This window comes from Typopeltis vanoorti, chromosome 20 (genome assembly GCF_054136105.1).
Source record: "Typopeltis vanoorti isolate ZY-2024b chromosome 20, IOZ_Tvanoo_1.0, whole genome shotgun sequence".
Taxonomy (NCBI): domain Eukaryota; kingdom Metazoa; phylum Arthropoda; class Arachnida; order Uropygi; family Thelyphonidae; genus Typopeltis; species Typopeltis vanoorti.
Window position 1 is genome coordinate 29,997,134 of NC_143568.1, and position 15,479 is coordinate 30,012,612.

The 15,479-nt window shown below is 36.5% G+C and overlaps 1 protein-coding gene across 1 annotated transcript in view; it reads left to right on the forward strand.

The window, feature by feature from the left end:
• Papst2 (adenosine 3'-phospho 5'-phosphosulfate transporter 2) overlaps nucleotides 1-15,479 on the forward strand; it is a 127,438-nt gene that overhangs the window by 6,254 nt on the left and 105,705 nt on the right. Inside the window, exons 2-3 of the mRNA XM_090409795.1 lie at nucleotides 6,902-7,023; nucleotides 13,176-13,330. Coding sequence (XP_090265921.1) covers nucleotides 6,902-7,023; nucleotides 13,176-13,330 — 277 coding nt within the window. The remainder of the gene's footprint in view (nucleotides 1-6,901; nucleotides 7,024-13,175; nucleotides 13,331-15,479) is intronic.

Here is a 15,479-nt window from a genome sequence, read left to right on the forward strand (position 1 = left end):
TTCCACAGGGCTCAGTACTGGGACCTATATTGTTTAACCTTTATATCAATGACATTGCCAGTGGATTGCAAGGGGATATTCAGTTGTTTGCGGATGATGCGAAGCTGGGAAGGATTATTAGTAATAGTGCAGATGTGGTAGCCCTGCAAGAGGATTTAAATAAGCTAGATAGATGGGTGGGCAAATGAATGGGGATGTCGGTTTAATGCAGCAAAATGTAAGGTCTTGAGGTTTGGGGAACATCGATGGGATGCTGCATACTGTATGGGAGGAGTTATACTGGAGGAAGTAGGGGAGACAAGAGATCTGGGGTTGATGATTGATAGAAACCTGAAGTTTAGGGGGCATATTGCAAAGGTGAAGGTAACACAGAGGATTGCTGCAATTATGAGAAGGACACTGACCTGCAGAGATAAGAGGGTTATCATTCCATTGTATAAGTCTCTGATCAGACCGCACTTGAACTATTGTTCTCAGATTTGGTCCCCAGGATTTGAAGGGGATAAATTAACTGTGGAAAGGATACAAAGACAGATGACAAAGATGGTTTCAGGACTGTACAAGGATAGTTATGAGGATCGGCTGTGAGAATGTGGACTGCAAAGTTTGGTGGATAGAAGAAGGAGAGGTGATATGATTGAGACTTTTAAACTGTTGAGAGGTGGTTACAGGGTTGACACTGGGGAGTTCTTTCGCTTGGTTGAACAGCAGGAAGGAGTGATGACAAGAGGCCATCCTTGGAAGTTACAAAAGGAAACGGTGAGCAAGAGGGTGAGGAGTGGTTTCTTTGCATGGAGGGTGGTTGAACCATGAAATGCATTGCCTGATGGAGTGGTGAGAGCGAGAACGGTCAATGAGGTTAAGGAGTGGTATGATAGACTTTGTGTTTCTCATGGTGGGGGACCTCCCCTCGATGTCTTGATAGACTTTGTGTTTCTTAGGAAGGACTTCCCATGATGAGTCTTTTGACTCCATGGAGGCCTGAATAATAATAATAATGATAATTTAGGGAAGTATGGATGGCCAGTGTCCATCTCTTCTTCTTCTTGAAAAACATTTAATACATTATCTGATATGTCAGGATCATTTTGGTAGTTTAGTTTACTTTCAGTTGATGCAGAAGTATTAATTTTTTCTATGGGATGTCTAGTGGTTTATCTTTAGGTGAGATTCTTGACAAGCGGATTCTCATCAAATGAGATCAATTTTGGAGTTGTTTCAGAAGTGAAACTGTAGGTGTTATGGATGCACTCCATGGAGAAGCACTCATGATCATAAGGTTCAGATATGGGGAAATTATCAGATGGTGGAATAGGCATACAGGTTTGAGGTTGCATCTAAAGAAAATCCCATTCTAATATCACTCCTCTAAAAGGGTTTAGTGCGATTTATGAGGTGTAACTGTAATTGGTATTCCACCCATTGCTGTTGCACTGAATAATTTTTCTGAGCATTGCTGATATGATGTTTCCACAAGGGATATTACCAGGTCATAGTTTTTTAACTGTTCCAGGAGATCCTGTCAGTTCTTCTAAACCCTTTTGAATAAAGAAAGAGTGAAATTTCACTATTGCCTTTTCACCTGTTGCATGGATGATGAGAAAAACTGGTGCATCTATACTGCTGTCACATGTCTTTTGTTTTTTACTTCTGTAATCAAGTGATATATATCTATGGTATCAGTAGTTGGGTCCTTGTGAGGGCTCTTGAAAAATTTGAGGATGAAAAATGCATACTCAAAGGATTTTTTCTTTGGTTGAAGAGTTCCTCACCCATCACAGAGCCATACATGAGCAGCCACTCACTTGTAAGCAATGACTGTGCTTGGGAGAGAAACTCCAGAACTACCTAGGATGCTATACCAGCACCACAGCCTTGGCCCTGAGTCCTAACTATGAGGATAGGATTCATTGATGATTTTCCTGATGCTGTCTCAGGCTTTGGCATAAGCAGTGAGAGAAGGCAGAATTCTTGATGATAGCCAGTTGTGGTATGCTTGGTTCTTCGTTGTACAGCTTTGGCACATCTTTTGGAGAACCAAGGCTTACTTAGGTGGATGGGAATTTAATGTGGAATGAGAAATATATTCTTCCATTCCAGAGAAGATTATCCCAGTGATGCAATGGCTGCATATGTTTGGATCATCCCATTTGGTGTTCTTATAATGCCAGATGACTCTTGGTTGAAAATAGCTATCTGGGTGTTTCTCATTGGGGTGGGTTGGTGAGATTAGCACAAGGTTCTGGTCTGAATTACCCAAGAGAGATATAACCTTCACAGTACATTTGCAGCAATCGCTAGTGTTACGTCATTGTTTTCTCTATATTATACCTTTTTCTACCTCTAAATAGCCTGCTTTCTAATCTACTGTTGTGCCCTTAAAATATTAATTCAGTACTGTTTCCTTTTCGGATATTGGCAAAATTTATTTTATGCTGCGCCAGCCAATATCCTATAACAGAAGAGACTCTTGCTCAGGGAAACTAGTCCAAATTCAAAAGGGATACATACAATTATTTATCTTACGCTAGTGCTGTGCAGATTCAGTTAGCAGTCGTGACCTGAATCTCACTTAAGCAATAATATCTAATTCCTCCCTGCCAAAAGGTTCTATTTCGTAAGTGGTGGTTTGAATTCGTAATCAGGCATAAACTCGGGTATAAGGTACAAAACATGTTTATTGGAAAAGCATAAAACATTTAAAGTTAAGAAAATTCAAATACTCAATAGAACAAAACTCACTCTAAGTTAAGGTTCATACTAAATCACAACAATGAATTGGAGTAAGCTAAATCCTTCAATTACGAAAAGATAAGATTAAATGTAAGCATAACACTACTAGGATATAACTCCTTTCACAGGTTATTCATAGAACACGCATTGAACACTTTCATTAATACTCTATCAATAATTATCTTAATTCTAAATTTCATATTAGTCAGGCCTAGCCATTCTCAATCAAAATACTGCCTATCAACAATTCTTCTTTGTTCCACAGGGTCTTTACTAATTCAATCGAATTCTCACTTAAAAGTTCTCTATTAGTGTCCTTAGTTTACAGTATACACAAATTTCTTTTTCTTCTAAGCGATTTTTAACATAGAATGAAATTCTTTACATTACCGGATTCTTTCTGATTTCATGACACCATCTCATGTAGATCTGGATTACCTTACTGTATAGTTATCGGTCGTCTTTGCACCTGGCGATGCACTACGGTTTTCTTTGAATCATTTCCGGACTGTAGCGTGCTGTCTACCGCTCCACAGGAAATTTTCTCCGTTCTCCTCAATAGGACTTTATTCAAAGGCTCAATTCTGCATAGGCTGTCGTAACATGATCAGCTTCGCTTGGAAATCCTCGAGCATTCTCAAGAATAGCCCTCGTCGTTCGACATCGCTATAATTGATAATCGACCCACCGCTCTTTCATGAATCCCCTGACAAACCTCCTAAAACTGGAATCCAGGAACTGAAGAAGAAAAAAAACCTAATATCGCGTGCATCGTCTTTTATTCACCCTTTCGGGCACCCTCTATTTGATGTGTTTTTTACCCACAATCATTCATGTCTCTTGGGTGATCCTACACTCTCCCTAATCTGTTAGGTTACCCTATTCCAGGTAGACGTTCTGACGTCACTTTCCGCATAGGTACTGCCTCCATCGCTACGCTCAACTCGTACAGATTGTACACGATTATTCCAGATTACTATTTATTATCTTTCTGGAAATTTCGTAATGTACTGGACAGCTTAATGGGATTTACAAATAACTTAGCAATTCCCTTACATAATTCTTACTATTGTGACACAAAATTCTCTGCTTCTCATTTCAGTTATACAGGAATAAATTTCAATATATGGCACATATGGACTACACATTATCACATAACATAAAGAAATTTTTCATAATTATTAGCTGATGTGCAGGTATCTCCTTAATTAGTAATATTTATCATGTTAAATTCTGAATGAATGATTTCTTTGCAAGATTCCTTCACTCAGGATCCAACACTAATGAGGAAGTGGTCCAGTGTTTTTGAGGAAGAGTGGTTAGGATTATCTGGTACTGTGGTGTGTGCATGTGAACTATTTATGTAAAGTCATTTTTGATGGCAAATGTCTCATCTTCTCTACTTGCTTGTCTGTACAGTTGGAGAAGAAAGAGACATCAGCTTGCAAAAAAAAGTTAGTTCAGATGGTTGGAGACATTGGGAGAATAATATACACACTGCATATGAATTGACAGAGTAAGGCAGAGAGATTTTCAACCACAGTAGATCATAGTTGGGAGATTATAAGTTTAATTCTCTCTGGCATGGTATGTTGGGGTGAATGCTATCCTTTAGCCGAAAAGAGTTGAGTGTTTGGAGAGACCGAAATTTGGGTTTCTGTCAGGAAAAGCAAGTGGGATTCTGCACGTTGGAGATGGAAGTGAATACTGTTCAGGTCAGAGCTGAGACCACCTATATTTTGTAAAGTGGACCTGGAAGTCTATGGGGGTTTGTTGTTGGCCAAGTGGATCACACATGTTCCCTATGTTTTGTTGCCACTTTGCCATTTTTCTTCTAGTTGTTGGCAAAGTTATCATTCTTGTTCATTCATGCTGACTGACAGAAGGGTGGATTGGGCTTGTATACATGACTGGAAAGGGAACTGACTTTGAGGTTGTTAACAGCTGCTATTAGCTCTAATGAGTTTGTCATAGGCTATTTTCACAAGGCATGAAAGTAGTTCCAAAGCAGTGGCATCTTGTGATATTTCTGCAATGAGAACCAGATATTTTCATTAGTTTGGTGATGTCTTCCTTCAGTGTATTGTCGCATTCAATGTGGAAGTTTAGGATGCAGCATTATTCCATCATCTCTATCAGTTATTGCCCTTCCCAGTTTTGCATAATCAGCAAACAACTGACTACCCCTTCCTCCAGATCATTCCTTATATAAGATGATGTAATAAACAATATAGTCATATAGATTACTTACCTAAAAATATTGATTTGTAATTGAGCAGTTATTATTATCCAAGACCACATGGAGGCAAAGACTCATCTAGGAGGTCCTTTTATCATACACATTGCTCATCATACCATGCTTTAAACATACTCAAATTCTCTGCAGACACCACACTCTCAGGCAAGGCATTCCAGTCATTCACAACTCTGCATGAAAAAAACCTACTTCTCACTCCTTATACAGTTTCCAGGGATGACCTCTGGTTCTTCCCTGATCTCCCACTATTTTCTGTAGAACTTCTCCAGCATTGAACCTATAACAACCCCTTAATAACTTGTAGGTCTATGTAGAAAGTTTTTTACCTTGGGTATATACAATGTTAAAGATACCAAGCAATTTTATAAGCTAGGTTTTAATCCTTTTTCCCAAGTAAGCAAACAGACAAGTAAGTCAAGTTTGCGCCTGAAAATAGTTAAAGTCTGAAGAACTCGTGGTAAAGGTGGAGTAAGATCCAATCACTTTCCTTAATATTTTCACCTAATGCAAAGCACATCCCCTTGCAGAAATGTATGATGTTATGCATTGAAGGCAGGGGCCACTACCCAGACCGGTTTTGACCTTTATTGAGGTCTCATCAGTGGGAGCCAGACTCAAAATATGCCAAGGTTGAATTAATGCAGAGCTTATAAATTTTACCTAAACAAGTTGCCAGGTACCTTGACCTTATTAAATAAAATTTACCTTTTTGCCTTTAATGCATAGCATCATACATCTCTGCAAGGGGATGTGCTTTGCATTAGGGGAAAATACTAAGGAAAGTGATCGGAGCTTACTCCACCTTTACCACGAGTTGACTCAGACTTGAACTATGTCCGGGCACAAACTTGACTGACTTGTCTGTTTGCTTACTTGGGAAAAAGGATTAAAACCTAACTTATAAAATTGCTTGGTATCTTTAACAACTTGTAGGTCTCTATCATATCTCCTCTCTTCCTCCTGTCCACCAGACTCTGCAAGTTGCATCTTCTCAATCTTTCCTCATACTCGACATTCCAGAGGTTAGAAACTACCTTAGTCAGTTGCCTCTGGACCCTTTCCAACATCTCTTCATCCTGAAAACCAGGTGACCAAATCTGGGCACAGTAGTCCATGTGTGGCTAATCAAAGCCATAAGTCCAAAGTCAGTGGATAACCAAAGTTATCCAGTGACAGATTTCTTTTGTGATAGAGAGAGAAAACTGTAATATTTTTCCAGACACAAGTAAATATTCACTTTAAAGCTGCTCAGATTCTACATATAGCTACATATTTATCTTCTAATCTGACTTATTCTAACTTTATATCTTTAGATTCTTTTTCTTTTAGATAAGGAAAATGATGTTCTTTCCATTCACCATTATTTCTTTAGGTCTCTAATGCTAGGTTGAACGAGATAGGTGAGAGAACATCTTGACAAAGTTCAGATTTTATTTCAAAATTTGATGACTATTCCCATAGAAAATGCACCTTGCAAAGGAAATTACATAGTTGTATCATATTTATATACACATGTAGTATTCTAAGAAATCTCATTGCTTATTTCTTAGTTCATTTTGATGTATACTGTTGTATGGCTGTTTTAGCAATTTAAAATACACAATTTATAGTAACTTACGCCTTTGAACCCTACAGCCAGAAAACTGGCCTAATGCATATACCTAAAAGGTCAATTTTCATGTCTGACCATCTACCAGCATTACATACAGAGTCAATAAAGTAATCAGAAAGAGGAGAGGAGATACTTGCTACAGTTCATATTAATCATATCTCTATGCAGCCTGAAGGACCTGTTGGTACAGTTATGATACTGAAAGGTGGAAAACTGGATTCAAAGGATTGAAACATATACAAAGTGCTCATGGTTATTTTTTAATGAGTTTGTTTAGATTTTTTTTTTTTTTTCTGCAGGAACTAATATTTCGCTTGGATGGATTTAAACCATTTGGCATGTATTTAACTCTAGTCCAGTTTTCGTTTTATGTTATTCTTTCCTTCTTGGAAAGACATCTCAAGAAAGATTACCAAAGACGGTAAGTGGATTATTATTACTATTAGTACTGTTATTTGTTCTTCATGGGAGATCTGCTTCTACAATTACAATATGTCATACTTTTTCTTCTGTTAGCATAATAAGGATTAGATACTGCCTGTAATTCATGCTGGTTTTTTTTTATTATTATTATTTTATTTTGTGATATGCTGTTTACCTATTACACAACACTGATAAAATAAACTTTGGGCTTGATTCAAATTAACAAGAATATAACTACTTTATGATCTGTCATGAAAATTTCATTCTTTTAAACTTCATCTTCAGAGTGCTTTGTACTCTGTAGATAAATCAACAGAATAGTCAAGAACTAAAGTCTTAGCAAGCACTTTAGGGCTAAAGATAGCAGCAGCCTATGCCAGTCAGCTAAAGTCTAAAGATTATACTTGTTTATACTTGCTGATATTAGAGAGTGTCTCATTGCTACTTCTGTGGGAGGGGACCTTTTGGATTTATGTTTTTCAACCCTGTGTATAAAAAAAAAAAAAAAAAAAGTGCTCAAGCCATGAATAATAAAACAATAATAAAACAATGGTATGTTGTTTTATTATTAGGGAGACTCTGCCCCCCCCTGGAGCCTATGCCACCCCCCCCCCCCCCGAGTTCCTTGCTGGTAAGCCAGTTCTCCTTCAGTTTTGATGACTCGAGACCTGAAACAACAATGTGTTTGTCTCATGAAGGCAAACACATTGTTGGACATTTTAAAACAACGAAGAGACAAAAAATGTGACATAAAAACGTTTCAAATTTTGGCTTATCTTTTTATATATATGTAGAATAGATTATTACGTGACACCTACAAGGAGTCCAAAGACTCATCAAGGGAAGGCACCTACTCTACAACTCTATCTCCACTACTCAATCCACCAACTACAGCGAACCACAACTACCATCATCATCTACATCAGTGGTTCCCAACCTTTTTCCACTTGTGTACCCCTAAACCCATTTCTATAAATTGTACTCTTTGTTTTTAAAATAGCTGTTTTAAACTTAACATTTATTATTCCGTAACTAACATTTTGCATTTTGTTTACTTTACTTGTTTTTACACCATTACTGATTATTTTTCATGTAACCCTGAACGGCCCAGACATACCCCTGGGGTGGGGGTACACGCCGGGCCGTACCACTGGTTGGGAACCGATGATCTACACCAACACCATCTACTGCCCACCACCACTAGTATTTTCACAGACAATCACAAACATCCATGCCCACAGCAGGATTCGAGCCAATCAGACTGGCATATCATTGTATTTCTGATATTCTTCAAGTGCAAGCTGAGTCTTAGAAATAAGGATATCTGATGAGTCAAGATTATCAGTGAAGGAATTGCCTTCATAAATAAAATTTCTTCACAGTCTTTTTATTATAAAATTTCATTAAAAGAAAAAAAAACTGTGAGAAATCAGTTTCCTATGAGACTGCACGAGGAATATTCACTAATATTTATAGCTTTTTTTGTTGAACTGAAGCAGCGTTGCAGTTTTTTTTTTTCCTTTAAATTTAAAGGATATATACCATCTTAAAATGAAGCAGTGAAGAAATTTTCTTTTGTTTGGTATAATTATCAGTATCAATTATTCAAAATAAATAATGTTTTCTAATTATTTATGGGATAATTTTCTATATAATGCCCATAGCAATTATTCTAACAAAAGTTGTTCATGTGACAGAAAATAATAAACTCATTCCGTTGAGGTCTAATGCAAAAAAGAATGTTTTCCAGTTTTCTTTGACAGCATGATTTATGTTTGTCCTGTTGCTTGCGACAGTCGGCAATAGAGCAGACATTTCTATTTTATTACTGATATTCATTTTTTCAACATGATCCATTGGGCTAGGGCTATGTTTCTTGTTGATATTATTATTATTATTTCGGGCGACTCCAGGAGTCCTTAGACTCATCGAGGGAGGCCCTAAACATCATGTCCACACAACTATGCAATTACATTCTCACAGTATCTATCATACCTTGTCTTGAACTTGTTCACCGTCATAACATCCACAACAGACTCTGGCAGCTTATTCCACTCATTCCACCATGAAAACCCATATATAACTTTCACATTTCATGTTTCAAGAAAAGTGTGCACTTTGATCATGATGAATGAAATGCTCAGTAATTATAATAATATAAGATATGATTGCTTACTGGGTATTACTATCTATTGTTCACAATTGTTATTATTTTTAAATAATTAACACTGCAGTCATTCAAAACATTTTATACTTTTTAAAATTGTTTGTTATAAATTTTTGGTAGCAGTTCTGGGTTGAAATTTTTGGATATATTACCAGAAACTGGGCAATAAGACTTTTAAAGTAGTCCATAGTTCTGTTTTCAATAAAACATTCAGGAATGCGAGCGCGCACACACACACACACACACACACACACAAAGAGGAACTGGAAGCTACAATCCTAGTGAAAACAAATAAAAAAAATTATCCTGGGTGTTATGTCTAAAGGTTGTAGAAGGGCCTTAATTCTCAGTTACTTTAAAAAATGTTAGAAAAAATTCATATTTTTGAAGGGGAAAACTATATCCTCTGCAGAAAACTATTCCTTAATACCAATGGTTAAGCTTTTTGCTGACTAACAACACTGTGGCAACAACTGAAACACTTCATTTTTTCATTTAATAAGTCTTACAACAGCAGCACAGGTCCCAAGAGAGTAGAAAGAAAGAAAGAAGGCAAAATTGTTCCACTGCATGAAAGTCGTGATAAGTAAATTATATTTGCCAAGAAATTATAATCATATAAGATTCTTGGTTAATCCTTTTTCCAAGTGCAAAAAGTTTGTTTTAATGATGAGACAAAAGTTGAAACCCATCTGGGTAGTGACCCTTCTATAATGCATAGTATTATGCACTTCCGAAAGAAAGCATTCTTTGCATTATGGGATACTAAGGAAATTGATGTGAAATCATCAGGCCTGTATATACAAATAGCCTTGTTGTGAAGATACTTCACACACAAATTTTGTTTGCCTACACTTGAATAAATTTCTTAGCAATAGTTTATTATTATTAACATCTGATCTCTATGGAGCTAGAGACTCATCATGGGAGGTACACACTATCACACACAAAGCTCATCTAACCATGCCTTAAACTGATTCAGTGTGTCTACATTCACAACACACTCAGGCAGTGCATTCCACTCAACAACCACACACTATGCAAAGAACCTTGTCTTCACTCCTATGCTCACACCCTCCTTAGTTTCCAGGGATAGCCTCTTATTCTACCTCCCTCTCCCATTCTATGAAAAATTTCTTTCATGTCAACCTGATAACAATCCCTGACTAACTTATGTCTCGATCATATCCCCCCTACTCCTACTATTCATGAGGCTTTGCAGTTTACATTCTTTCAGTCTATCTGCATACTCCACATTCCAAAGACCACTGACCACTTTCGTGAATTGTCTCTGGACCCTTTCTTATATATCCTCATCACCACCATGAAAACCCAGTGAACAAATCTGAGCACAATAACCCATATGAGGCCTTATACAATGGAATCATAACCTCTCTTTCTGCATGTCGGAGTCCTCCACATCATTGCCATTTTCCAATGTGATGACATCACAACTTGCAACGTGGCCCCTGAATTTCAAGTCCTTGTCCACCACTACCATTCCCAGATATCTCATCTCCTCTACCTCCTTTAAAGTTTCCCAGTCAAGTATATACTTTGCATCATTGCTTACCAAAGTTCAAAACCATACACTTTGCAACATTGAACTGATAGTTCTGCTTATCTGCCCATTCATACAATCTTAACCTATCTATCTCTTCAGACTCGACTACATCCCAGACCATCCCATACACCCATTCAGTACTACTTCCAACATCGGTTTCCTTGTCTACCCTGACTCCTCCCTCCTGGTCCCCTGTCCATCTTGCATTCTCATTCTATCATTATCACTCACAGTACTGCTGTTCTCATTTACAATAACTTCAGTCTCACCAGTTCCTCTCTCTTGATCTTTTGCTTCACTTCTTACTTCTTTCACTCTCTTGCTCACATCACTTGTTCCTTCTTGCAGCAACAATCTAACTGATTCACACTAAATCCATTCAAATACAACCTGTCACTTTTGTACATTTCCATTTTTCCTTCATTCCACACATTGACAAATTCCACTCCCTTCTCTTCGCACAGCTCTGCCAACATACTATTCATGATCCTTGTTCTTTGTCTCAACTCACTATTATCATATCTAGGCAACACCCCGACCACTCTTCCAGCCACACTGTTATCTTTCACTCTTCTCAACAATCTACTGATATCCATTCTTATATGCTCTTGATGTCCATACAAGTCCATACATTTGCTTTGTAATTGAGTGAAAAAACTTTCTACAACTATTGTTGTAGTTCACTACTATCATTATATAACAGTGGGGAAATTTCAGTAATGGAAGTGGTCGCATGCAGTTATTCAGTAACTGCATATAGTGCTCATGCATATTGTGCTTTAGTTTTGAAATGTTTTACTGTGTGGTGCAAAAATTAATTTAAATCCTTCATCATGTTAAAAAGAAAGTTTTTCTCACAATTAAAAAACATTGAGACTCATAAACAAGATGAAAAATGGCTCTGCATTGTTAACTTCAGTGAAATAGTGTAATGTCAAAGAACAAACATTTCATGTCTTTATAAAAAATGAAGCTAAAACAATCAAATTTAGTCCATTTACCAATTTTTATTGGTGTGGAAATTGTCAAAGATACAATGATACAAAAATCATTCACAAAATTACTACACACAGAATAATGAAGAGGTTCAAGAAGTTGAAGGAATAAATGATTACATGTAGCCTAAGTGAATTAAGACTGATTATAGGCGCTAAAATTTCAGCTGAAGAAGCAGTTCTTGAATGGTTTAATTTACACAGTGGTTTGAACAGCATAAGCATTAATTGTACTTGACATGAAATTATATTCTCATTTCCATCCTGATTTAATCTATCAAGTTGCTATGTACTAGGGCAAATTTGATGCACAGGCAACTATCTCTTTATGCATGTGGCCTAGTTGTGAAGATATTTCATGTGCAAACTTTTTTACCTGTGCTTGGCTTAAATAAGAATGAAAACAAGAACATAATTTATTGTCAGGTTTGTTTCCCTGTGGGGACACTTACTGCAGCAAAGATATATTATTTGTATTACACCCACACCTGTAAAATACATGACCACCTAATCCCTGTAGACAATTTGTATTTTTGTATCATGTCTTTTTAATTTGAATCCCACCAATAGATACATTATTGCTGTAGTAGTCTGAGTTAGATAATCCAAAAAGCCTGATCTGGCAACCTAACACGGAACTTTTTCATGCCATATGTTTAGATTCATTAGATGATAAAAACCACAAGGCATTTATCATCTAAAAATATTCATAAACCTCCATGCTTCAGTGAGATTCAAGCTTACAATCTGTTGGAGAACAGAGATGCTATTTACTTATACTTACTGGCTATTTGGCCAACCAGGTTGACAATATAGATTCTCTTAATAATTAGTTATTGTATTTTTCTGCAACTATGGATTTGTTTATTTCAGTTCTGCATCATTTGGAGCAGGACGCTTAAATTAGAGCCTATAGTGTCATTCATTAGATGATAAAAACCAAGGCATTTATCATCTAAAAATATTCGTAAACCTCCATGCTTCAGTGAGATTCAAACTTACAATCTTTTGGAGAACAGAGATGCTATTTACTTATACTTATTGGATATTTGGCCAACCATGTTCACAGTATAGATTCTCTTAATAATTAGTTGGTGTATTTTTTCTGTAACTATGCCATTCTTTTCTTTCAGTTCTGCATTATTTGGAGTATGACGTGCTTAAAGTCAAAGCCTATAGTGTCATTCTTTTCTTTCTGAACTTCTAAATGTAATTCTGTAAAAAGAATTACATTTAAAAATTAGTACTTATCATTAACTTACATGGCATATATTGTAATTTGTTTGAGATGCTAATACTATCTAAATAGATAATCTTGAACTGCATGAACATGATATTTGTATGTTATAAATGTGGACAATTTCATAAGTAAAGATTTACGTATATTTGGTACAATATGTATAATTTTTTTTCCTCCTCAATAGGATTCCCTTTCATACATATGCTTTACTAGGTATATTGACTGTTGGCACAATGGGTCTATCTAATTCATCAGTGGGATATTTAAATTATCCAACCCAAGTAGTATTTAAATGTTGCAAGTTAATTCCAGTTCTAATTGGAGGCATTGTTATTCAGGGTATGTTTGTTGTGATTACTTTTTTTTTTTTTTCATTTTGTCATGCATTCTCTTAATTTTGTAAGAACAAAATAATGACTCTCTCAGTAAATATCTGTAAATTGACAGCAAAAAAAAAAAAAAAACTTTTAGTCATGGTGATCACTTGCACTATGTCTTTATGCATTTTATTAATAATCATCATCATCATCATCACCAGATTCCTAATATGTACCATCAGAGGGTATGCAGGATAATTATGATAATACAACATGAAAAACTTACATCACCACTAACTTCCTATATACAATTTTCCTCCAAATCAATCTGTTACCTATCGAGACTCCAACATTATCAGATGTTATATTTTTGTCTTCTAAGTCGATTTTTACTGTATCTGTCCACTTATACCTTATTCTTCCTCTGGGTCTTTTTCCTGCCAACTTGGCAGAAAACACTTGTTTGGTAATCTTTATTCTCCCATTCTGTTTAAGTGACCATCCTGAGATTAGCTCTGCTAACACATTCCTGGACGTTAACAATGTTAAGTTCTTTCATAATATCCTCGTTTTTAATATGATATTGTCATTGATGCCATCTCTTCATGCCCCTAATCTTTCTCAGGACTCTCATATCTGTCATATAATAAATGGTCTCTAGTATTTGGTTAAGTGTTTCATTTTTAACCCAGCTCTTGGATCCATAAGTTAAACTTGGTTTGAACACTATCTTGTATACAGCTAGTGTTATGACTAATTTCTTTCTTATTCCATATAAATTTATTCAACTGACTTCCTACCATACCAGCTTTACTAATTCTGTTGTCTATTCCCTATTTAATTGCCATCTTCACTAAAAAATGTGTCTAAATAGCTGAAATGTTTAACTTGTTCTGTAGGTTCACCATTCAGGATACAGTTGGAGTTTTCAGTGTTTCTGCCTATTTTCATTGTCTTTGTCTTTTTTATTGCTGATTTTCATACCAAATTCTTACAACAGTTATTCAGTTTAGTCAGGGAATCTTTCTTATTATTCAGGCTTCCATGGAGTCACAAGACTCATTGTTGGAGGCCCACCATAGAAAACACAAAGTATCATACCACACCTTGAACCCATTGACCATTTGTGTTCTCACCACTCTACAGGCAATACATTCCATGGTTCAACCACCCTCCATGCAAAGAAACCACTCCTTATCCTTTTGCTTGCAACTTCCTTTTGTAACGTCTAGGGGTAGCCCTTTGTCCTCGCTCCTTACCTTGTTCCACCAAACAAAAGAACTCCCCAGTGTCAGCCCTGTAATTACCTTTTTAACATTTTAAAACTCTTTCCACAGTTAACTGATCCCCTTCAAATCCTGGGGACCAAATTTGAGCACAGTAGTCCAAGTGTGGTCTGATCAGAGCTTTATACAATGGAATGACAACTCTTTTATATCTACAGGTCGGCATCCTTCTCAGTATTTCAGTAATCCTCTGGGTTACCTTCACTACCTTTGCAGTTTCCCTGAATTTATGGTTTTTATCAATCATCACCCCCAGATCCCTTGTCTCTCCACTTCCTCCTGTACATTTCTCCAATAGAGTATGCAGCCTCCCAGCGATGTATCCCAGTCTTCAAGACTTTACATTTAACTGAATTAAACTGAAATCCTCATTCATTTACCCATCTGTTCAGTTTATTCATATCCTCTGGCTGGTCTACCACATCTGTACCATTTCTAATAACCCTTCCCAGCTTCACATCATCTGCAGACAACTGAATATCCCCTTGCAATCTATTGACAATGTCATTGATATGAAGGATAAAAATATAGGTCCCACTACTGAGCCCTGTAGGATCCCACTTGTAACCTTTTGCTTCCTTGATACCACTCCCCTATACACAACTCTCTGATACCAGATAGCCAATCCCTAATCTAGTTCACTAACCTGACATCTAAACCAATGTGCTGCAACATAAATATCAGTTTATCCTGTGGTACCCTGTCAATGTCTTTGTAAAATAATAAATAAATAATAATAAAAAAAGGCTGAATATGCCTTTCCCTCATCAACTGCTCTTGTCACTTTATTATAAAAGACAGTCATATTACTAAAACAAGAGTGTCACTTAACAAATCCATGCTGACTCTCACAGATATTTCCCACATCTGCCAAATGCTATAAAT